Source organism: Dysidea avara, chromosome 1, assembly GCF_963678975.1.
Source record: "Dysidea avara chromosome 1, odDysAvar1.4, whole genome shotgun sequence".
In the NCBI taxonomy this organism is placed as follows: domain Eukaryota; kingdom Metazoa; phylum Porifera; class Demospongiae; order Dictyoceratida; family Dysideidae; genus Dysidea; species Dysidea avara.
The window spans coordinates 34,564,064-34,589,131 of record NC_089272.1 but is presented as its reverse complement, the minus strand read 5'-3'; the positions used below and the strand labels follow the sequence as shown (position 1 = coordinate 34,589,131).

The following is a 25,068-nucleotide window of genomic DNA, read 5'->3' as shown; positions in this document are numbered from 1 at the left end:
GAGGTCAGCTACAAAGAAATCACCCTGCTTCATCTTTTCTTCTTCCTGTAGTAAAGAAAAAATGACAAGTTAAAAAGCCCTAATGCCAGCCTATGGCCGGCTTTGGGGTATACAAATACAAAAAGAAGTGAAATCTAATCCAAAACAGCCAAGCTGTAAAAAAAGTGTGCGGCCCTCAGAAAGGCTATGGTGAAAAAAGATGTGAAATCCAAGGTGGCGGCCAAGAAATGGCTGTGATGGTAGGTTAATGGTAAAAATTTTAATAACAACAATTCAGGTGAATTTGGTGCCGCTTGGTCTTGGCACGAAATTCACCTGAATTGTCGTTATTAAAATTTTTACCATTAACCTACCATCACAGCCATTTCTTGGCCGCCACCTTGGATTTCACATCTTTTTTCACCATAGCCTTTCTCAGGGCCGCACACTTTTTTTACAGCTTGGCTGTTTTGGATTAGATTAGATAAACAGTAAACTGGCCACATCTCTGGAATGCTTCAAGTTATCAAACTAAAATTTTAACACAAGATAGATAAACACCCAGTGTTTCATTTTAGCTAAAAAGGAAAAAATGACCAATGTGCAGAAAAGGATGTTTTTCCATAATTGGGTCACAATTTGGAGATTGAGGTACTCCAATAAAGCAGTCACTAAATACAGTCACCCTAAACAAGGAATAGTTCAACATGTACTGTGTTAATAAATCCAAGCACATTACAATACTTCTGGGAAAATAATGAACATATTAAAAATAAGAGGAAAAAACAAAACAAAACAAAATAGACTGATTGACAGCCAACATGTGATAAACTATTGGTTGACTAAGATAAAATTTCGGTGTGCAACCCACTCCATGGTGGATCCATGAGGTGTTTGGAAACTCTCTTGGAAATATCTGAACAACATAGGAGTTATAGGACCGGTACAGTTTAACTTTTGAGAAAAGAATGTCTGGATATCAAAACAGGATGTAAAATGGACTTATCTCTACCTCTATTCCATGAACTTAATGAATCTGCATCTACTGCAGATGGACTGCATGCTGATACAGTCTAGGATAATAAGAGCTTGACATTAACATATTTCTGACTCCCTGTATCACAGGCTTTAAGCCTTCTCACAAGTCCCTAGTGGGATAGCATTCACTAGGGACCCGCCAATTATGCTCATAATTTTACCTATTATGCTATGCTGCACTGCTCAAAAATTTACCTATTATGCTTGCATTTATGCTCAATACTTACCTAATATGCTCAAATTATGCCCAACTATTTATGCCTCAGTTCTCATGCTCGGCTAATAATTTCCAGTTTATGGATAAATAATAAGTACCTGAAGCACAAACTTACTTGTCAAAATGCATATCACAGAAAAGATCGATATACTCTAATAGAACAGTCAGCTATGTGATTGCTCTATTAGAGTTACTGACTGTTCTATTAGAATATATCGATCTTTCTGTGATACTTATTTTTATAAGCAAGAATTCATACTCTTACAAAATATTCTACCTATTATGCTAGCATTATGCTCAATGCTTTCAGGTACCTATTATGCTCATAATTATGCCAGCATAATCGGCGGGTCCCTAGCATTCACAGAACTGAACAGAACACAACAGAATGATTTGCCATGTCTAACTGGCTACTGTTAGGGGCTCCCAATTATCCTTTGAAGAAATTTTTTCTTCACCTATTATTCCCAAATTATTCCCTAATGTTTCCTGTAAAATACTGTAGTTTCTGCTTTCTTCTGCAACTGTAGAGGCAACTACTAGCAAACAATGCAAAGCATTTTACAATATAATAAAGCAGTCACATTGCACTGGGTTGACTGCTTTCATTCTGTGTATTTGAAAGTTCTAGTAGACTATCATGATCAAGTGTTATTATGCATGCTGGCAGTGTTTGAGAGGAGTCACCAAGATAATTTTATATTACATTGCAAGCTTAAGTTAAATGTATGAATTTTAACTAAATATACATCCTAGTATTCCATGTTACTGTATGTTCCATATGTCATCATGGATTAAGCATACTACAGTATACAGAGCTTACCGAGGTGTATAACTAGCTACTCTACCATGTATAATTGCACACTAGTGTTCCAATAATTGCTTACATGTATAATTTTTGATCACAAGAACTACCCATTATTTCCATGCCACCATTTTTATTTGCTGTTTTGAATCGTTTCATTGATGCTTCAGCTTTAACTTTCTGTTGCTATATTAGAGTATTTAAAGTGCTTCATGAGTCTATCTGACAACTAGTAAATTAGTAAAATTAGTATATAATCTTTTTGAATATTAGAGTATCCCATTTTCAAGCCAAATTGCAGACTTTACTACTTTAGAATTTCACCTGATATCCATACATACCTATTATTTCCAAAATTATACTGCCAGCATAATCACTACATTTCTATACCACACATTCTTATGATTATCATTCACAGAGTTAAGATACAATGTTTTTATTATACAGGAGTATACAATGAAGAGCATGAAAGAATCTAGGAGGATGTCAAAACGAAACACTCTTGTGGCCAGTAAGACATTATTGTGCATTGTTGTTCATAATGGAGACAATGTATGTTAGATGAATATCTTGAAGTATTTCACAATTTAAAGGCATTAATAATGACAGCCTGAAAGTCCAAGCTTTTATTCTGTTTGTATATAGATACAGTAGTGGTTGCCACCTTTGATTTCCTAACGCTGTTTGTTCTTCAAAGGCTGCATACTGTAGAGTATGCATGCCATAACTTTGTTCTGCTGTTATGAGCAATGATAACTGTAGTATTGGTACAGTATAATTATGAAAGATTGCATTATTGTTATGATAGCTATGTACCATCCTCTGTTGTTTGAGAATAGTAATGTGAAATCAAAGTGGTGATCAAGTAAAAATGATGCAATGTTATTAATGTTAAGTACTATGGTTGAATCTCATGGTAACATCATTATAATAATCCTTTGTGGTTGTATTATATAGTAGCTGAAGAACTGCCTAATGTGCAAAGTGATGACCAGGCTACACTTCCTGATAAAGATGTACTCCAGAACACTACAATTTAGTTACTTTATAATAATGGCTCATGTTCACTGTATACATGTTGAGCACAGTGGATTAACAAACACACTCCATAAACACTTTATTCATGGCATCCATATTAATTTTGTTGATATAAATTATCTTAATAAGTATCATGCTAGTGTACAAAACTAATCTAGTAGCTATACAAGGGTAAAGTGGAGTCTACGGAATTCATGAACCTGAAAGTCAGGCTGTACTGGAGGAGTGTTGCTAGGGTGCTACTATATGTATGGCCTGAGGATTTATATGCATAAATTTCATAGAATTGACATTGTTCCCGTATAATATGCTTTAGTCTGTATTATACTACACTCAACATAATTACCTCTTCCATGACAGTTGCACTGACAAAATTAACTGGATTTTTCACGGTACTTGTACCATTCATACTTACGTGACATAACTAAGCACACTCATTATATCACTACACATAACAAATGTGTACTCATTGGATAAACCTGTGTGTTGAACGTTATAATATGGCTGAATTAGAAGGCATGGAGTATATTAGAAACAAGGTCATGGAGTATATGAGATTTTTTATTACCATTGTATTCATCAGTTGCTCCTTTTTATTTTAGTTGTAATAATCGAATGATAATAACGTGAAGAACATAAAACTACAAAATGTTATATGAATTAAACTATGTATGTCAGTGTCCAATTGCATCAATTTTACCATATATACTTTCTAAATAATACACTGTATCAATTTGCAATTTTATCATCCACAATACTACTGTACTATATAGAAAGAAGGTATGGACTTTCCTGCCCATGCAAAAGTACAGTACTACCCTAATTTACCTGTAAACCAGTAACTTATTGGGAGGATTTGTGATTACTCTGAAGGTGTTTTAGGGTTTGATTGTCCCTGCCTAGCTGGAATGAAGAAAAAGTGAGGCTTTGTGTGAAATATTTATCAGATCTTCTGTTGACTGACTAAATGATGCCTTCAGCCAAGCATATACTATGGTTAACGCTACAGACTTGATTTCTTCACTGTTTGATGTAACTTTGGCCTGAGACATGCCCTTTCACCAATGACCAACCACAGCTGCTACTATGTATGTATCATTCTCCATATGTCAACAGTCTGTCCACAATGTACATAAAGAATGAGAAACTTGGTGCACGGGTTGGACTAAGTGCATTAGTTAGGGACCCGCCGATCATGCTGGCATAATTATGAGCATAATAGGTGTCTGAAACCATTGAGCATAATGCTAGCATAATAGGTAGAATATTTGTGTAATAGTATGAATTCTTGCTTGTCATCACAAAAAAAATCGATATACTCTAATAGAACAGTCAGTAACTCTAATATAGGGTCCGCAATCCGAAAAATCAACTTTCACAAATCAATCCCCCTACCATTGTGGGATGTTCATTGTAGTATCCCTTTGCTAGATCCACCATGAAACCGGAGGCACGATTGTTGTCTTCACAGAACTATCGATTTTAGTATTTCGTGAGATGCAAAAATTATTTTAAAATTTCGTGCTCCACACAAAGAACAGGATAGAACTTGCTGCTTAGCTAGGTATTATCTAGAGTTAATGTAGTTAAAAAGTACGCACAGTAATAAGCAAATGATTCACTGGGTTCCCAGCACAGGGTTACTTTCTCTCAAAAAGCAGAAAACAAAACACGAATTTTCAAATTCAAACTGCCCTACCAGCCAAGATAAGAAAAGCCAACTCTTCCTCATAGTGATGTGATAAGGTTGGATGCATAGTCTGTCTATACTGTTAGTCTGGAAAGGATCTGAGACTTCTCACCATCTGGGTGAAGAACGTCAAAATTTTCGTGCGTCATTTCAAGGGATTCTCTCAATGGTACCAAAGTGCTTTCCAGTACTTCTGGTGCCACACTGGTCACTTAATTTTGTTTAGAATGATGATAAATGATGGATCAAAACGTTTGGTATAGTACGTTCGCGTTGAGCTGAACCCTCAAAAACGATTAATAACTTACGATTGCTACATCGCATGGGGCTCCTGTATAGCTCGATACGTAGCGCTTCTCGATCCGCTAAAAATATATTAAAAGCGCTTCATTCGAATGTAAGACACTCCCGTTATGGCACTGTAAAGTTTCGCCATACATTTTCAATGGAGAAGCCTCTAAAGCGCGGCCCTTTGATGGTCATGTTGACACATGTTTGTGGCGAAGCCAGACGTCACATACCCGCCCTCAACACGCATGATTTCACCATCCCTTATGTAAGAGGCTGTAATACACTTTTACAAGAAAAATAAAACAGATTTTGTGCGTGTAAAACAGAGTTGCATAAGTAGAAGAGCTGGGGCCACTGTTGCACTGTATTTAGAAGATAAGTGGCCTGCTTATATTCAGGTAAAAACTTCTTCAGCCTCAAAAGAGAAAAAAACCAAATTATAACAGCTCAAAATCCGTTATGTAGCATTGGCGTTCCTGCAAGTGAGCCAAACAACATGTATTTTACTTCACATTCACCACAGCTGACTATCGTCTTCTGTTCCCATTTAGTCAATTTGTCATTTTAATACTTTTCTCATCACTTCACCACACATGTACACAGTTTTTCCAGCCAGCATTTTGTTTTTGAAGATACATTCCCAAAAAACTCTAAAAATTTCAACAAATGAAATAATACTGTTTGTATGAATTTGGGCTGATAGTACCTGTAGTGACTTCCAAACACTCCTGCACTGATTAAATATACAAGGGATGGTATGTTCAACTTCGGATAGCACAATAAAGCAATGATATTTTTTATTAAAGTGCACACACTTACACGTACTTCATCTGTATTTTTATGTACTTCACAGAGTTTAATCCCAGCTACCTGATGACTCCTGGGGAACAAAATCAAGTTATAACACCAATGCTGCAAATATCAAACAATCTTACATCAGATGAAGTAAGCCCAGAAGAAGACTTGGACCTGCTGCTGCTAGTGGACAATTCATTAATACCACCATCACCATCTTTACTATCACTGCCGATTTGGATGAGGAATTGCTCTAGAAGTTCTTCATTACCCAAGTCTCATCCAAATACACAACTGGTCTTCCTTCAGTTCTGTTGCACCTCGTTCGTCTTTAATATTTATGATACTGATGGACTGTGCAGGGCTGCTCATAGCATACCCTGCACATACGTGTAGTGAAATTAAAGCACAAACAGTTTCAATGCTAACCTCTTGTCATTAATCGTCTTGTACTTAAATCCCATATCACTCAACACTCTTTAAAGCAATGTTCTACCCCCAGAGAAAACACCATCATTCTTAAGTTTGGCCTAAGACGGAGTAAGTGACAAAGTTCCAGGTTTCAAAATTTAACTTACCAAAATCTTTGAGAGCGATAGATTTCCTCCCTTCCGTACAATGAATGGATCTTGTCTGATAGTATCTGGGTTAAAACTGTCTGTATCAACAAGGACTCGTGAACATTTGTACCTGACGATTACAGAATTGAGCGGGCTTGTGCAAAGTGCATTTTGTACCTTTTTCTTGGCGTAAATAAATCGCCTTTCTTGCGGTGCTCCATTCTAATGGATGTCCTTGAAATCCCTGCGTGGCGTAATGTATGCCAAAACCCAGCAAAGAAGGCACGATACAATACCGGTGGCCTTCGAGATTCTCTCCGTGATGTTGATAGAAATTTTACATTTCTTCGCTTCTTGCTTAAAGTACTCCCATAGTTTCATAAGTAGATACTTCGTTTGGCTGTTTAACGTCTTCCCAAAAGGGTTTCGCTCCGCACTCGCTGACGGTATACTGGACGCCATATTCTCAACAATTAAGTGCGCGCCCGTAACATGGGTTTACGAATAAATGCGTCATAAACATTATGTTTAAAGCCTTTGATCTTGTATGGCTTCTTAATCAACAACTCAGGATTCAGCTCAACGCGAACGTACTATAGTAGTGGTACTTGGTGTTTCTGTGATTTCATATGATGCAGTATACCAGCAGCTCACCAGGAGCTCCACCCAGCTCGAATCAAAAATGAAAGATTTTGTGCATTTTTCGGTTTGTTTTTGGATGTTTTGAAGCTTAATGGTGATGTAGGGTGATCTAGTGAAGATTTGAAGCTGCTGTGGAGCGTGAGAGGTGAAGTCAAATTTGGACGATTTTGCTGCCTCCCTTGATGCATAGCTTAGAGCGAGGCGTGGAAGCTGTGGATGAAACAATAATTGACAACCGCTATTACCAAACGTTCAGGGACATCTTTTGCCATAGTTTTAGTCTATAATTGATGATTGTTGTGGCTGCAGAAGCGCTGGAAATGATTAGAAAGCGCGACACAATTCTTTGATAGTGCAGAAAATTTTGACGCTTGTCACCCAGATGGTGAGAAGTCTCAGATCTTTTCCAAACTAACAGCATAGACAGACTATGCACCCAACCGTATCGAAACACTATGAGGAATAGTTGGCTTCTCTTGCCCTGGGTGGTAGGGCAGTTTGAATTCGAAACTTCATATTTCTTTGTCTGTTTTTTCAAAAAAAGCAACCCTGTGCCGGACACCCAGCAAATCATTTACTTATTTCTGTGCGTAGTTTTCAACTACAACAACTCTGGATACGATTTGGCTAAGTAGCAAGTTTCATCCAGTCCTTTGTGTGGAGCACGAAATTTTAAAACTAAATCTTGCATCTTGTGAGATACTGAAAATGATATTTCTGTGAAGACAACAATCGTACCTCCGGTTTCATGGTGGATCAAGCAATGGGATACTACAATGAACATCCCACAATGGTAGGGGGATTGATTTGTAGAAGTTGATTTTTCGGATTGCGGACCCTATCTAATAGAACAATCATATAACTGACTGTTCTATTAGAGTATATCGATCTTTTCTGTGATATACATTTTGACAAGTAAGTTTGTGTTTCAGCCACTTATTATTTATCCATATTAAAATTGGAAATTATTACTAGAGCATGGGAACTGAAGCATAAATAATTGGGCATAATTTGAGCATAATAGGTAAGTATTGAGCATATATTTAAGCATAATAGGTAAATTTTTGAGCAGTGCAGCATAGCATAATAGGTAAAATTATGAGCATAATCGGCGGGTCCTAGCATTAGTAGTTGTGGAATAAGGTCATATTAGACAGAGTTTTGTTACAGCCAGCAGTAAATAGGTAGTTGAATAAAAAATGCATGACTGGTCGATAATAGGTGTTGGTGGTTGATAAAATTTTTGCCTTGATCTAACATCCAGAGCTTGTCAATGGAATATCCTACAGTACAGTACAGTACATGAGGTTTACAAGATAGTTCAAGGAGAGATGAAGTGAATGGTGTAAACTGGAAGTTGATATACAGGACAAGTATAACAACAAAGAGGTATAACATGAAGGACCAAACCCAATCATTGACCTTGGAATGCATAATATTATTAATTTTAATGTTCATGTACTTTCTGGGACGGTCATGGTGAAAGATTTACTCATTTTGTTAGACATGCATAATGCTGCCTGTTATGAAACCTTTTGATAGCATGGTCTATTGTCATGGCTAATGCTTCCATCCACCATGCAAATGATGTCGTGGATGCATAGCTCAGGAGGTGATACTTCTACCACCATATTCACCAGACTTAATGCCTTCAGAAGAAGTATTAATTTAGTAAGGTTAAGTATATCATCAAAGCAAGTGATAAAGTATTCCAGTCAACTACAGCATTACTCATAATGACATTTGGAATGGTAACAAGTGAAGACTGTAATGGTCACATAAAAATCTTAGTGGTTGCATTTGAATGAGATGATAATTACATGAAATTCATAAACAAGAGTGCAACTGTTTAATTAGCACACAACTTGAGTTGCATGCTAAGTGTAGGGTACTTTTACAACTTTAACTGCTTGAGTACCTCCGCAATCGCACTTTTCTCATTGAGATATTCATCCTTTGTGATAACATCAGTAATTCTTTAAAATAAAAGTTGTTTAGTTCACTCAGCTGTTTGTAGTATTCAGAGCATGCATTTATTATGTTAGCTGGACTTCCAGAATTTCCTTTGTCTGCTGCCACCATTTTTACTAGCTCTCTTGAACATGGAGCAGGTCACAATTAACCGAGATCATAATTATTTGATGTTGTATTGGCATGTGCAAGTCTGCATGTTTCCCTTTTAATTGTGCCTATAATTTGTGACCGGATCTGCGAAAAGGGTTCTTATAGCCTTTCCAATTGCATGTACTTGGCAATCCACAACTTGACTTATGGTACCATCCTGCAATTTGGTCACTTTACATTCTTCACATAGCAGTATTCCTGGATGTAATTATAAGACAATAGGTTAAACACTGGATGAGTTATGACTTGTCAAACTTGGAAGGCTATATAAGACCTCTTTTTGCAGATCCGGTCACATTCTTGCTGTGCTTTTCTGTACTGTCAGTTTTAAATTTAATTAGTAGGTGCTGATTTACATATACTAAGGTTTAAACTAACACTTCTATAGTAGATACAGTGTGTTTATTTAAATTAATAAAATATCTTTGCATATAAGATTTAGATGACTCTAATCTTCTTACATTATACTACTGTAGCACTGTCATACTGTATCTTATTAGGTCAAAAGATGCTGGTCGTCTCTACTGACAGATTCTTCTTTAACTAGCTTTGTTGCATCACGTTGGAGATCTGTAAATTGTTTTATTAGTGACATTTAACATTGCTTTGTTTTACATCATCATACAGTACGGTGTCATACAGTACGATAATAACTGTATAGTAGGGACCACAAAGGAGTAGGCGTGGCCCACGAAATAATATCACACAAAAACCAGCCTCGATTTTCTCTTACGACGATGAGGCAGTATTGGTGAGGTAAAACTAAGCCCAAACAAGCTTTCAGATCGACCCGAAACGCTTTCAACAAGTTGCTACGGATTTTTTATTTTTTTTAAATTATTCAACGGAATTTTCTACTGACTAAGTGGACTGACTGACTGACTGATGCCTTCAGACAAGCGTAACTCGATAACGGCTAAGGCTACGGGCTTGATTTTTTCACTGTTCGACGTCGCTTCGGCCCAACAGGTGCCTTTTGGCACACCGCAGTACGTGCAATACATTCTTCATGGACTTACCAGTGTCCTCCTTTGTGTCCCATTAATCTTTGCTGACAGGGAAAGGTGTCGATTTGGCGCGAGCACGTGATGGCTTCCCTTCGAAACGGAAATCGTCCGTATTTTTCATCGTGGTTATTTCGATTACAGTGGTGCTTTTCAAACAATTCTTGATTCGTGCTGCTGTGTAACGGATTGAACATAGCCTACAGCGAAGCGTAATGGATACTTTACTTTTCAGACGATAATTAATATGATTTGGGGCGCGCGGCACGATTTCTTTTGGTATGCGTGGATTGTAGAGGTGCTTTTCGAACAGTTCTTGATTCGAAATGCTGTGTAACGGGTTGAACATAGCTGACAATGAAGCGTAACGGATACTTCACTTTCAGACGATAATTGATATAGCTGGGGCGCGCGGTGCCTCTTCAGATGCGGTATGCGTGGGTTCACCAGTCATAATAAAATTATTTACAAAAAAAGGTTAACAAACAAGTACACTAAAAAATTTGGAATTTTCAACTAGAGTAGGGACCATAGCACATTGATAAAAAGTACTGAAACAAGTTGGAGTAGTCCATGATATTAAATCACAGCAAAACAATAAGAAGTGTTATATTTCCATACTGTGCATTTCTGTTATGGTATCTTGAGCACAGTAGGGATATAACACTTCTTATTGTTTTACTGTGTATGTGTTTTGGGGACCACCTTGTACAGGCTATAAGCCTTTTGTCTACCCTTTCTTTAGATAAATTGATAATAATAATAATAATAATAATAATACTGTGATTTAATATCATGCACTGCTCCAACTTGTTTCAGTACTTTTTATCGATGTGCTATGGTCCCTACTCTAGTTGAAAATTCCAATTTTTTTCGTGTACTTGTATTGTTAACAGTATACATAGAGTTATCAGGTCATGTCACTGCCACACCAGAAATTCGATAAACCTTCCTAAGAGTTGTATGGGAGAAAATACAGCCTTCAACCTTTGCATGAAGTCCTGTAGGCATACATTGCAAGGGCAGTAGGCAGGGGGGTTCGGATGGTTCGGACGAACCCCCTTTCAGAAGCAGAATTTAAAAAAAAAATTTTTTTTCTTTTTTTTCCTAAATTAAAATCACACCAAACCTTACAGCCCTGGAGCTCTCCGGTAGCTACTCTCCAACTGGCGCTCCTCTGTACTACTCTTGAGGGTCACATAATGTTGATGCTGAATCCTGCAAATCATATCTATTGCATCACGTGATCAATTGCGCACGCGATGAATGGCGCGGGTGAAATGGCGAAGGACTGTTCAGTGGTTGGTTGAGACATATTACAAGCTTAAGGCAGCAGCTGCTAAACTTGAGTGGTCGTGTTATACATGTGTCAGGTTAGCGTGAACTGTGAATTGTTGATGTATATTTACCTGATGAATTGTTTGTTTATTTATTACATGTTGTGGTCACGTGATGTCTCGAACATATTGGAGTACAAGCCAAGTCTGAAGTTATTGACCATCAACAGGAGGACCGGCCCAGAATAATGTATATAGCTGGAAATAAGTATTGCCAACTAAGGGACTCGAGTGTGGAGGACTTCCGTGTGCTAGGAAATTGAAGTTGGCTGCCAGTATGCTGTCTGTAAGTGAACATTAGTTAGTTTTACGATAGGTTTATAGTTTCTATAAGCTGCAAAAACAGCAGTGTGTAGGTTTTAGCTAGTTAGATCCGCAAACTCCTTTTAGTGTTACTACCTAAGGGCACATTTTGTGTATGCATTTTCATTCAAACATGGTCTAGGGGAAACACCCAGGCCTTCCCCTTAAGACATTCCGGCCACTTTAAATCCGAACCCCCTTCAAAATAATCCTGGCTACGCCCCTGCATTGTTGCTATAGTGTACATCTCATTATGCTATTTCTTTGCACCCCCTGAACAAGATAACTTAATCATCTCAAAAATGTGCAGTAGTACTCTAAGTTTAATAAGGTGTAGTTATATCCATTTAATTTTTGTCACAAGCTGCTCTCCTGTAAGTTTAGTAATACACATATAGAATGGTTGTTGAAGGGTGATACTTGGAAAAAAATGGTATAAAGATAACTTTGGTATCATTAGATGCAGAATTTTCTGGGGAACAACATATCCAAAATCCTCTAAAATCCCCTTTGGGGAAAAAAAGTTATGGACGTTTGAAGTTTTATGCTAATATAGTGCAACAAGGCATTAACATCCAAAATTTGAAAATTCATGTTTCTGAAATTAACTTGAGATGTATACCACATATCTTAATTCTGTTTTCTTGTACATGGTTATGCTAATGTATCTGTACTTGTTTTACACAGGTTACCATGACAACAACCACGATTATCTCACGATTTGTATATTAATTTACAGTTTTTAGTTTTTTCATATCTAGTTTTACGCATAATAGCTATAGTTTTGAGTTTGGTAATAGTTTTGTGATACGTAGATGAAAACTATCATTAAGCCCAACAGGTCATAGTCAGTAGGCCATTTAAAAAAGAATGTTTTAAAACTAAGCTATGGTCTTTTTTGTGATTTGCATAAGGTTTCATAAAAAAATATTTCTACTTCAAAAATATTTTGCATATGTTTTCTGGAAGAAAATGGACATTGCTAAAATCTATAGAAGTGGTTTTTGTAAATTTCTTTTTAGTATTTTGTTTAATGACATTGTGAACTCACGTTACAGGTTCAGACCACAATTTATGTATAAAAGTGTGCTCTGACACTGTAAATGTATATCCACAGTAAAGCTGCTAATTACATGATACTATTGGGCAGTGCACCACATTAAAGCATAATGAACAAAGTAGTGCATATGAATACTTTAAGTTTACCCATCCCTCCTGGAGGAAGACTGAGTATGGCCTCGACTAGACATTGGGTGCATGACCCCTTTTCTGTTACACCTTATCAGCTATAAGCCACTAAGTCCAAGTCCTTGCAATTAGGTTAGGTAATCCTAAGGCTGCAGCACATGTTGCTGTCAGACTTCAGTGCTGGTCACTGTAAAGTGCTAATAATTATGTGTAGACACAGAGGCAAATATTTTGCCATTAGGGTACAATGGACAAGGGATGATTCACTCTTAGATACAATGATCAAAACTATACAAGTACAATGCCTAGTGTGAATAAAGAGCAGTACTTATATTTATATAAATCCACCAGGTATAAAGGCCAGGTCTAGGAAACCAAATATCTGTTATTTCCATATCCTTTACCACTAGAACTGCGCTCTAGTTTACTGTGGCATTTTTGGTGGATATTTTTCAGTCAAATAGTCAAACTATTCTGTAAGGCCTTAGTGATCTTCCGTTTCTCATCAGCATCCCACTTGTATTTTCTTTGCCACAAATATTTTCCCATTATTAAAGATGTAGCCAACCATTATTTGTCTGAATATCAAAAGATTGAGCATGTGAAGTTATGTTTTTAAGATTATTGCACTTATATACCAGCTACCTTGTTCACTGTAGTATTGAATTCCTTAAGGATTGTGCAGTGAACCTTCTAACATTAATTTTATGTTAGTAAAACTCTACAATCACAAAGGACAACTATACATAGCTACATCTGAAGTAGACCATAGTACTGTGGTATTGTGTTGCTTTCAGATCAGTTACCGTATGTATATAGTTAACTAGCAGTGATACAGAGAGTTGGAGTATGATAATAAGCCTATAGCTATATTATAGCAATATTGACTCACCTGTCCATTTTCTGATGAAAAACAGAATCTCACCAAATAATGCATGACCTAATAATGCTACTCCAATATTCTAAATTATTTTTCTCTCAATAATAAAATTAATATGATGATAAAGCATGTTTCTATTCATCTTTGTTGAAAATCAACTACGATAATTGAAACTTCACCTTGTGTATGTTAACTTGTGATCAGCCTCACAAAGAAGTAAGTAAAGTGTATAAGCCCTAAGGTAGCCATATATAGGCTGGCTGCTGGGGTCTCACTAAATATTATGGTGGAAAGCATGAAAGTATTGATGTTGAGGTTGAGGTATTTAAATTGCAGGTTCACTTGAAGGTTACATACTGGAATGAGCTCATAAATGCTTACTAAGCCGTGCCATGCTTTAATGCATTTGTAATAATAGACATGTACACAGTTCACTCTAAATGCAAACTGTCATACTTATGGTGTACATGCGGCAGTTTCAAAAAAGTTAAATTATGTCATAACAGTGGTCAATCATGGATTTACAGCTTGAGGGGAGAATATTGTACAAGGCTAAAAGATTATTGATAAAGAAATTGTTATTGAGAAAGCATGGCACTACTTATACGTAGCTATTTACACTGAAAATGATAATTAGCTATATATGTATACAAACTGTAACAAAACAGGCATGCAGCTGAACAGTTCTGAATTACCTAAAAGTGAATTTGTTAGTTTACATAGAATTTTATGTACATAAGGGTAAGGTTAGAAGCTATTTTTTATAAACTCATAACTAATTCATGCTCCTATATAGTAATTTTTTCATTAAACATCAAACGACTACAAAATATTCTGAAAAGAGATTTCTCAGAGGATTTTGGATATGTCATTAATGACACCAAATTTATCATGATATTATTTTGCTGGTTATCACCCTTCAACAGCCAGACCAATACATGTTTATCTTCTTCCAGAAATATGTTTAAAAATTTTTTGAGTACATAAAATTAGAAATATATGAAACCTTAAGCAAATCACAAAAATGGCTGAAACTTAATTTTAAAGCATTTTTTTTAAATGGGCTACTGACTGAATTTTTGGGCTTAATGAGTATTTTCATCTATACCACAAAATTATTACCAACTAAAAAGTAGCTTTTATGCATAAAGCTAGATATGGATAACAACTAAAAAACCATAAATTAATATATATATATATATACAAATCGCAAGATGATTGTGGTTGTTGTCATGGTACCCTGTGTACAAACAAGTACAGATACATGAGCATAACCATGTACAAAAAAAACAGAATTAAGATATGTGGTATACATCTCAAGTTATAATCAGAAACATAAAATTAAACTTTTTGGAGGTTAATGCCTTGTTGCACTATATTAGCATAAAGCTTCAAACGTCCATAACTTTTTTTCCCCAAAGAGGATTTTAGAGGATTTTGGATATGTTATTCTCCAGAAAATTTTGAATGCAATGATACCAATTTTATCTTTATACCATTTTTTTCCGGGTATGGTAATTTTTTAACCTTCAACAACTGCACTAATAGAGCACACTCCATAGTTGGTTTTACAATGAGTGTCTGGGGAACCACAGTCTTCAATGTTTCCATTCAGAATATTGTGTATACTAACATACCTTCCACAAAACTGCTTTGGGATGATCCATCTAGTTGATAATCAGCTGCTATCTGCTTAATTACAATTGACTGTGGACGATTAACTGTGGGTATTCCTACAGAATTATAAAGAGTCACAAATAAGTTTATGAAAACTTACATAGTTACACTATAACACCATTGGCCAATAATCAAGTAATATTAGATTGCCCTATGTTAGTCTCTGTAGGGATGCATCAATTTTGTTGACACAATTTCTAGTTCAATTGGCATGTATGGGAATAAGGCATTATGCTGGCATTTCGAAGCAACTGTGAAACTTAAACAAAAAGAAAACTTCACAATTCCATTAACAATAGGAACAGTCAAAATTCTAATGGGACATTCAGACTTATTGTATCACTGAGCCTATACTCAGTCAGTTATACTTACATGAAGTGAAATTCTGAATGAAATACCTAAACATAATATATAATCGGCATAGGCATAGCAACCAGGGGGGGAGGGGGTGGAGCTCTCCTTGCGATTTTCTGATTGTAAATTGTAAAAAGATCGAGATACTCTAATAGAGCAGTCAACTACTCTAATAAAGCAGTCACAGTATGCAGAGAAGCAGTGTAGCAAACCATGAAGTTATAAAATTAATAAGGATTTTTATGTGCTTTCTGATACAAAGCATATTTGGTGGAGGGCAGCCATTCTTAACAGATATTGACCTTTTTCTTTTCAATGCTGTGTCCTACTAAACCGAGAGTCTAGAGCCCCCATATCTTGCTACCCCTATGACCAGATAAAAGAATAGAAGACCATCTACAACTAAAAAATCATGTTTGAGAATAATGTAAAGGTTATGTTATGAGTGCTGCTGAAACATACAGTATAATACATTAATTCTCAATTATAAAAATAATGTCTATTACTCTGTAATACTGTCTCAGCACAATCTGAGCATAACACATACATAATAACTGGAGTACCATGAAACTGAATTTCAGGCAACATAATAATCATTTTTAAAATTGTAATAATATTATTGAAATGATTTCTTGGCTGACATTTGATTCTTCAATTTGTTGATGTTGGCTGTTTAAGGAAACACCTTTTCTCACTTTTTTTCCCTTAAAAATTAAAACTAGTTTGTTTCAACACCAAATACTGTAAGCTACATGTATTATGTACTATAGATGTACCTGTGTAGTACAGCATAACCCTGTCTATTGTAGCATTCATATAAAACAGAAAGCAGAATTGCCTAACTTGTTGATGATGCTTGATATACGTGTAGATCACTAACAAAATTGTCTTACAGTCTTACCAAGCTCATTATCTGGTTGAGGGTTCTCCCGTTGTCCACTTATAGTAGCTACCAGACTTCTCAGTGAACTGAACTCAGGGCGATCCAGTACAGATTGACTATTGATAACATTTATCAGCCTTTTATAAGGAAACCGAAATATGCTTTTCCCTTGCAAGCATGGTGGAACACATGTTTTCTTATCATCATCAATAAGTATAGGTAGAAACTTTGGCGTGTTTCTTCCAAGTATGTTCTTCAGTGTCAATCGATCGATATGAGCATATACCATGGGAATCCGGATGTTTACTATACCAGAGGTCTCTTCAAGTATGCTAAACATTTCTTCTGAGCATACCAACAGCACATAACCATGAACAGAAGCTACACAATACTCAATATGCTTTGTTACCCAGAAAGACCAGTCTGGTATATTGTCGTTGGCATAGTAATGGTCAATAGTACAATCTATGCCATAGCTAATCAATTGATCACTAAGACTCAGAACTTTGTCTCCTTGTGGATCATCTGGTTCTTTAGTATACATGATGAAAACTGAAGAGAATATGTTCACATAATTATACATAATTGCGTCAATGCATGTGGCATTATTAACACATGATGCAACTTTTAATATAGTACAGTGTCTTGATGCAACTATGGTATATAAGAATATGTGGGAGAAGATTATACAAGTATTGATATAATTCAGTTTATAGAATATTGTATAACTTAATAAAGGTGTATACTGAAATTTCTTTACTTTCATGCAAAAATTTTCGTAATAAAAATTTTCATGCAAAAATATTTTCGTATGATTTACGTGAATGACTGCTCTTATGTAACAAATTTTGTGTAAGATATTTTTGTACAAGTTTTTGCTTATTTTTTGCAATGAACAAAAAAAGCAAATTACAATATGCAGTGTGCATTTACTTTGTGGATGCTTACCCTTTGGAGAATTGGCAGTATCTGGACAAAAATATAGACTACTATACATGCATGTACAGTAACTACATGTACAATATATAGAACACTATGAATTATACAGAACAGTTTTTGGATAATTCAGCTTGATGAAGTCATACTTCTCTCACTGCACAGTAACGTAGTTATTGTATAGCTTTGATAATATTGCCATGCAGTTTAGTAAGGTGCTCAAAGAACATAAACAGCAGATTAAATTCAAATTCAGGACTATCAAAAACCTTAGCTGGTTGGACTAAATGCAGTAACTGATACAATACAACTGAACATGTATATATGCAGTATGAAACTATACAGTTGTACATGTATGAGCTACATGAGGTTTGTGAATTGTATTACTTACGTAATTGTCTCTGACTCATCTCTGTGGTCCATCCATTTCCTAAGTTAACAGAATAAAATAATTTTTCAGCGTGTACCTAATGCAAAATACTGTATTTATAGTACTTGTTTAACATGTTGGTTAACATGTTGGTTTATGTTGGTTAACATGTTGGTTAGCATGTCGGTTAACATGTTGGTTAACATGTTGGTTAGCATGTCAGTTAACATGTTGGTTAACATGTTTAGCATGTCGGTTAACATGCTGGTTAACATGTTGGTTAACATGTCGGTTAACATGTTGGTTAACATGTCGGTTAACAACTTGGTTAACATGTTCGTTAACATGTTGGTTAACATGCTGGTTAACATGTTGGTTAGCATGTCAGTTAACATGTTGGTTAACATGTTGGTTAGCATGTCGGTTAACATGTTGGTTAACATGTTGGTTAGCATGTCGGTTAACATGCTGGTTAACATGTTGGTTAACATGCTGGTTAACATGTTGGTTAACATGTCGGTTAACAAGTTGGTTAACATGTTCGTTAACATGTTGGTTAACATGTTGGTTAACATGTCAGTTACCCCAGCGGGAATTGGTGATGCCATTATTTATTGAGGGATCCTTTTTTCAATTAGCGATATAAATTATATCACAATATTCATGCATACAGCAGTACAGTGGTCCTTTTATTATCCGGCCATCAACTATCTGAATTCCATCAACCATCTGAATGTTCTGTTATCTGAACTGTAGAAATCACTATTCTATTAGAGTATTTTCCCTAAAGTGTATGTTCTATTAGAGTATTTAACTGTAGACAAATGCATGGGCTTTGTTTATCAGAACTTTTCCAGTATCTGAACACACTTAGGGCCCAATAGTTTGGATAATCCACTGTACATAGTTACGTACCAGTTGCTACATGTGTAGTGGTGCTAGTGATACTAGCATTTCTTTTGCATCGAATAATGATGAACAAGATGACAATAATAACTATGACAAATGATGCTCCTCCCACTCCAACTCCAACTCCAACAATTATTCCTATTTCAATGTCATCACTAGTGGAGTTATCTGAAGTTAATAGAAACAAATTGCATAACATAGTGACATGAAATCATGTTTCATACAAGTACTGTTATACTGAGGAGCTAAAATCACCATTGATAATCCACATACTGTACATTAAAAATGGTAATTTTGGGTAATTTATATTAATTATATTGTACAGCTGTGTAAAATTTATATACCTTCAAAAGTGTACAAAATGACTCTAATGTACAGCTATACCCTGTAGTTTCTATAATGATACTGCAAATATTGCTGTATTTTGTTAATTCTCCTACTGAAATACTAACTGGTAAAATGAATTACACTCATCACAACTAAGTGTGAAATAACTGGTAGCGCTACAGCTAAAATATTCATAATTTGCTTGGGATAGTGGCATCAGCTGTGCCTATTCTTTTGCTATCAGAAAATATCATCATTAATCAGTTTTCAGGAGCATTAGAATTTATACACTATATGTGACATTTCAACAACTACATGTGCATCTGTACTATTACAACTTATATGAATGACTACATTTCCTTTTTAAAATCATCTTATGTGATAGCTTGAAAGCTGCCTATTATGTGCATGGTAACTTTGAAGTAAAGCTATACAGTAAGATTATGGCATTGTGTGTACTTTATGGTAATGTTTACTGTAACTCAGCTTTAATTTTATGTACTTACATACAGTGCAAATGTGTCCAAGTGAGGCTATAATTTACTCCCCCAAATTTCTGTGTCAGATTGAAAAGACTTAAATAAATGCCTGAGAATATTTGTACAATGCAAGTGAATATGTATTTGCTATTCAGTGTGTACAAAATATGTATCAATGTATGACTAACATTATTTTTAACAGAGATATCGCACAGACATTTCTTACCTGATGTATGTGATGGGATAGGAAGTGATGAGACTGTAGTTAAAGCAACTGCTGCAGTAGATATTGTGCCATAGCTCTCTAAACACATACGAGAGCTTATGCAATCATATAATCAAACAACATGGTATTACATCTTTCAGTTGCCAATCTAATGCTGTGCCAACTTGTGTTTTGTTTACATAACATAAATTGTTACTAGAATACATTATATAAAAGTCCAGCTATACATAATGTTTTAAATTTTCAAAAAAAATTCCAGACAGTTTATCAATTTGTGCATTAGTAAAAAGCATGGCTATACATGTAGTTATAGGATTATATTGCATATATTCCACTACAGTATTGTAATATCAGCTCAATAGCTACAGTATATATCAGTTTATCATGCAGAAATTCAGTAAGCAGCTATGTTATGTAACACAGCATATATGGCTATTATACACATGCCTATATTGTTTTAATGAAATCCACATACTTGTACAGTAGCTATTGGAGATAATTGGCTAGGAAGATAGTTTTATGACAGGTAGGGAATGTTTTTGCATATATTGGCATCACTATACTAATACTACATTTATATGAGTACTGTATATCCTAGAAGATGTGTAACAGAGTTGTAACATCCCCTCAGTATATACAGTACAGTATGTTACCTGATTGAGATGTTAATGAAAACAATTCAGTTGAACTGACTGCTCTTGTAGGACTTGGTGTAATGCATTTTTCTGTAATAATATAATATGCACATAGAAAGGAAGCAGGATAAGGAATGTCAGAGATATGCATGCTGATACAAAGATAAATATACCAATGCTGATATCTCAAGTATGTGGATGTAATGGAAAACTCATGCATAAGTAATCGAATTGATATTATCACTGCCAATTATTGTAAATATGTGTAGCAAATAATGAACTGTCAAGTGTGAAGTAGTTGCTTAAGTGGACAAAGGTTCAACAGTCTCAGCATGCAGTCAGTTTTGATTTCAGTTTGAACAATAATTGACCATTGTGTAAAATTTCTTAAGTTCATATATTCTCAATGCTTGTGATGCATACATGACTAGGCTAGAAATTAAGGAAAATAATTACTGAGCTGTGCACCCACCTATATTAACACAGGTACAAATTGAGAAACTTAATATTATGCATTAAGTTTTTGTTTACCTGAACATGTACATATAATGATAGTAACTATGTATCTATAACCAGATTTTGGAAATCAACCACTTTGCCATGCCTGAAATTATTAGAAACTTGCAGTTTACTATGTCGCATACGTAATTAAAGCAGATATATGCAACTACTTATTGCAAACTTTGCTATACTTTAAGGTACTGACTACTGATTTAAAATTGATTGGTACCTCGTTATTTTAAACGAACAGTAAAATGTAACATAGTGGTTGATTTTCCAAACTCTGGTCACTTTTGAGACAATAGCAGAGGTATTGATAGACACATCACAATATGTAAGTACAGTACCTATCATGCAATCAATTACACCTATAATATATACTGCACACCGACATACGTACCATCTGTTAAGCAATCACTAGTATTAGTAAATGAACTTCTTGGAATTGCATATTCAATTCTGTAAATGCCATCACATGTTATAGGGCAGACAACAGTGAAAACATCCATATCAAAATCAAACTTTTCTTGCCGCATCTGAACACAGTTGTCTAGGTCAATGCTTTGGAGTGATTCACCATTTCTGTGGAGCTCACATGATGAATGTATCAAAATTTCAGTAAACCATATCCTAACATATAGTTTAATTTCAGTGCTTGTAGCACATGTTGACACTGACATACACGATGGACATTGATCACCTATTAATTATAGAACACATACTGTACAAGGTGACACATGCAACTTATAACATAGTTTTATATGTTACTGTATATTACATCTACAGTAAACCATACATGTGAATATATATATATCACATGTACATCTAATTATCAGGTCAACCACTATAGGTGCATTTTCACCTGATTTTTCACAAACCATAGAATATAAATCCATATACCTGGTATAGCTACAGGTGTGTATGCATGTAGGTCATGTAAACTTCATAGCCACTAATCTTGCTGACCATGCATACTCATACCTATATGATTGTATCATATCCTGTAAACTTTCTTGTGAATTTTACATCACCTACTGAACCACCCCTATTAGTGTTTGATCAGTAATTATCGGTCTTTACATGACTCCTATAGCTAGCTATATACAAGTTAGCTACAAACCAGTGAGTGCCACTACAAAGTATAAACATTGCAATTTATCAGCTATCTATTCCTTAGATGTGCATTCATGTACAGTGGTAAGTCCTGTTCATAGGTAATTCATTACATTTGTGTAGAAATTAAAGTATATCCCTCACCATAAAGACATAACTATATACACGCACGCACGCACGCACGCACGCACGCACGCACGCACGCACGCACGCACGCACGCACGCACGCACGCACGCACGCACGCACGCACGCACGCACGCACGCACGCACGCACGCACGCACGCACGCACGCACGCACGCACGCACGCACGCACGCACGCACGCACGCACGCACGCACGCACGCACGCACGCACGCACGCACACACACACTTTTCTATTTATAGTGTCAAGAGTTAATAATAAGAGAGGAGGGTGTCTAACGCTGTATTGTCCTGTAATAGATGATTGCGCAGAAGTTAAACGGCTTCCTTTCCGTGTAACGTATAGGCTTCTAGTATTTTAATATGATAAGAATATGGGACATAACACACGTACATACTGAAAACTACACCATACTACTACTTATTACCTAACTATATACTTATTACTACCTACGTACTTAACTTAACCAATGTCAAAGTCAGGAAATTCATCCTCAGCAGTAAGCAAATACTGGCGGAGTATCATTTTCGCATTGTACCTCCACAAAGTCACAGACAGTTGCTGAAGAAGTTGGCGTCTAGCAAACTTTCGAGGTAAACCGTTCTGTCAGCTATGGATCCTAAAATTGATAGGGCATATGGTGACCAAACACCAAAGGTCTCACATACAAGAGGGATAAAATCTCCTCCATTATCATTCACAATGTCCTGGTATTGGTTGTTATTAGCTATCTCACCAACAGCCGCGGCCACCCCAGCCTGAGAAGAAGCAGAAGATATGACAGCAGACTGAGTGGTACTCCTGACGGAGAGATCAAAATAGGCAGGACGACCAAGATGAAAGTCAGGGTGGTATATGTCGCCAGGACGAGATTGGTCAGATGAAATGCCTTGCTCCCTAAGAACACCAAGGCGATCTTGGAGCAAGGCATGGTGTACAACAGACACTAAAGCATTATGACGCTGGATTCTCAAGGGACCATGAGAGCACCCCAGCAGATGATCACCAAACTGGTCAATGACAGATAGACAAGTACAGAGTGGTAAAGAAGGGAACAAAGGAATGCCAAGCCACAAACGTAAAGCTATAGTAAAATCGTGAGGAGGAATAGCTAGACCCAAAGTAGGCTGTGGAAGTGCTTTAAGCCAACCACTGCTGGTGCCAGAAGAACGTGATAAAGTACGCAGACGTGCTTGATCACGAATAGTGGAACTGCTTACAAGCTGTTTAAAAAATGAATCATCTAAAATGGCTTGAAGGTCAGTTTGAGAGGAGTTATGCAACACAGAAACAGACATACCTTCGAAGAAAGCGAGGGAACAATCCTCCCCTGGAATTTTAATTGGTTTAGCCGCACCGTGATGAATCCTCGAGAATATTCGAAGACTGAACTAAAGACTGAGAACAGGGAACAGTGCTCCATCAATTGAAGAATGCTCAAAGGTAGGGTAACATGGCGACGCAGTGAAAATTCGAAGCGATACTCCGCATTTGGTTCAGTGTTTATTGGTTTCTCAGACGCTCTCCCCAGAGTTATCTTCGAGGTTAACAGCCACACTTCTTTACGCAACAGAGCGATGCTCTTCGTGGTGAACTTGAACATCGAGTTGAACGCACGCCCTTGTGTCTGGGATAGCCTTTGTGGTTAAATGCGAAAATATACTAGCTAGTCTGTACGTTACGCGGAAAAGAAGCTGTTTAACTTCTGCGCAATCATCTGTTACAGGGCTATACGGCTCTCCTCTCTTATTATTAACTCTTGATAGTGTCTTATAGCTAGCTACATCAGAAATAGCTATAGCTAGACTACGTTGCTACATAGTCTAGTTAGCTAATAATAATAATTTAAATAATTATTATTATTTGCTACACATTAGCTAAACACCCACCTTCCATTGGTAGAAAATTAATCTGTTCTTCTGTGCCATTCATTTGATTGAAACAGGTATATAGTCCAAACAAGTCAATACCAGGTTGCCAGCTTAATATCAATCCTGTTTGCTCTTCGCGGTAACTAGCGTTGACTTGTGGATGGTGCACGCTAGTCCATCTACATTGTGAAGGATTTTGCATGCAGCAGGAGACTTCTTGCGTGCTTCCGTTATCTGCTGAGAATCGCACTTGAATATCACTACAATGCCTGACGAAGTTCTCAGTCAACGCAGGTACTATGAACAGTGTTACTAAAAGCACCTGAGAATAACACAGGCTGTCATCCATCATACTTAGCTAGCTATACAGCTTAATAGCTAGCTACCTACGCACAGCTGTTTATTAACTTTAGTTACTGTAGCTATAGGACACCAGCTGTACCGACTGCCCAGTAATCATAAATAAACAAAATAAATAAACTATACTCAGGTTACGGTCAGGTTTGTACTAGTTGCAGAGTTTAGCTAATTATGTATTAAATTATAATTTGACTGTGTAGCTAGCTATATAGTCATAATAATATTGCGTACGTAGCTACAGCTAATAGCTACTCTAATGATATCATTTCGGACCTCACACGAGGCAAATCAGTAAACGCCGGAGTTGCATAAAGTATACAGGTGTATAATATAGAGAAATTATAGCAACTATGTGACTACAGTATACGTGTCATTACGAAATGAGAAGTTTAA

General features: G+C 36.2%; 3 protein-coding genes and 1 long non-coding RNA gene across 13 annotated transcripts in view; 1 reads left to right on the top strand and 3 right to left on the bottom strand.

Moving 5' to 3' along the window:
- LOC136263056 (adhesion G protein-coupled receptor L4-like) overlaps positions 1-3,214 on the top strand; it is a 30,888-nt gene extending 27,674 nt beyond the window's left edge. The window contains exons 21-22 of the mRNA XM_066057514.1: positions 2,487-2,550; positions 2,997-3,214. Coding sequence (XP_065913586.1) covers positions 2,487-2,550; positions 2,997-3,079 — 147 coding nt within the window. The 3' untranslated portion in view covers positions 3,080-3,214. The remainder of the gene's footprint in view (positions 1-2,486; positions 2,551-2,996) is intronic.
- Positions 1-25,068, bottom strand: part of LOC136263117 (uncharacterized) — a 206,026-nt gene that overhangs the window by 101,585 nt on the left and 79,373 nt on the right. The window lies entirely within an intron of this gene.
- On the bottom strand, positions 5,305-24,849 carry LOC136263065 (uncharacterized). 9 transcript variants are annotated; one of them, XM_066057541.1, is made up of 16 exons: positions 24,334-24,849; positions 21,589-21,888; positions 20,706-20,777; positions 20,053-20,130; positions 19,027-19,188; positions 18,133-18,171; positions 17,754-17,774; positions 16,824-17,357; positions 15,529-15,624; positions 6,591-9,749; positions 6,432-6,543; positions 6,283-6,383; positions 5,994-6,233; positions 5,878-5,938; positions 5,765-5,823; positions 5,305-5,708 (listed from the first exon to the last, which is right to left on the bottom strand). In XM_066057541.1, exons 1-10 carry the CDS (start codon positions 24,665-24,667, stop codon positions 9,676-9,678), a joined length of 1,710 nt encoding a protein of 569 aa, XP_065913613.1. In that variant the 5' UTR covers positions 24,668-24,849; the 3' UTR covers positions 5,305-5,708; positions 5,765-5,823; positions 5,878-5,938; positions 5,994-6,233; positions 6,283-6,383; positions 6,432-6,543; positions 6,591-9,675. The 9 variants fall into 9 exon arrangements, with proteins under 9 accessions (XP_065913613.1, XP_065913603.1, XP_065913622.1 ...); XM_066057531.1 differs by having other exon boundaries at positions 5,884-5,938; XM_066057550.1 differs by having other exon boundaries at positions 5,765-5,938; positions 6,591-6,657; positions 6,710-9,749.
- On the bottom strand, positions 22,695-24,326 carry LOC136263104 (uncharacterized). The gene is made up of 2 exons (XM_066057590.1): positions 23,113-24,326; positions 22,695-23,063 (listed from the first exon to the last, which is right to left on the bottom strand). Exons 1-2 carry the CDS (start codon positions 23,740-23,742, stop codon positions 23,055-23,057), a joined length of 639 nt encoding a protein of 212 aa, XP_065913662.1. The 5' UTR covers positions 23,743-24,326; the 3' UTR covers positions 22,695-23,054.

Bases quoted from the DNA above. Each gene is read 5' to 3' on its own strand.
- LOC136263065 (XM_066057523.1), bottom strand. From the start codon at position 24,667: ATGATGGATGACAGCCTGTGTTATTCTCAGGTGCTTTTAGTAACACTG. The intron at 21,889-24,333 runs GTGGGTGTTTAG...TATAATTAATAG, and splicing joins TAATTTTCTACCAATGGAAG to GTGATCAATGTCCATCGTGT. The intron at 17,775-18,132 runs GTAAGTAATACA...ATTTTTGTCCAG, and splicing joins GATGAGTCAGAGACAATTAC to ATACTGCCAATTCTCCAAAG.
- LOC136263104 (XM_066057590.1), bottom strand. From the start codon at position 23,742: ATGTCTGTTTCTGTGTTGCATAACTCCTCTCAAACTGACCTTCAAGCC.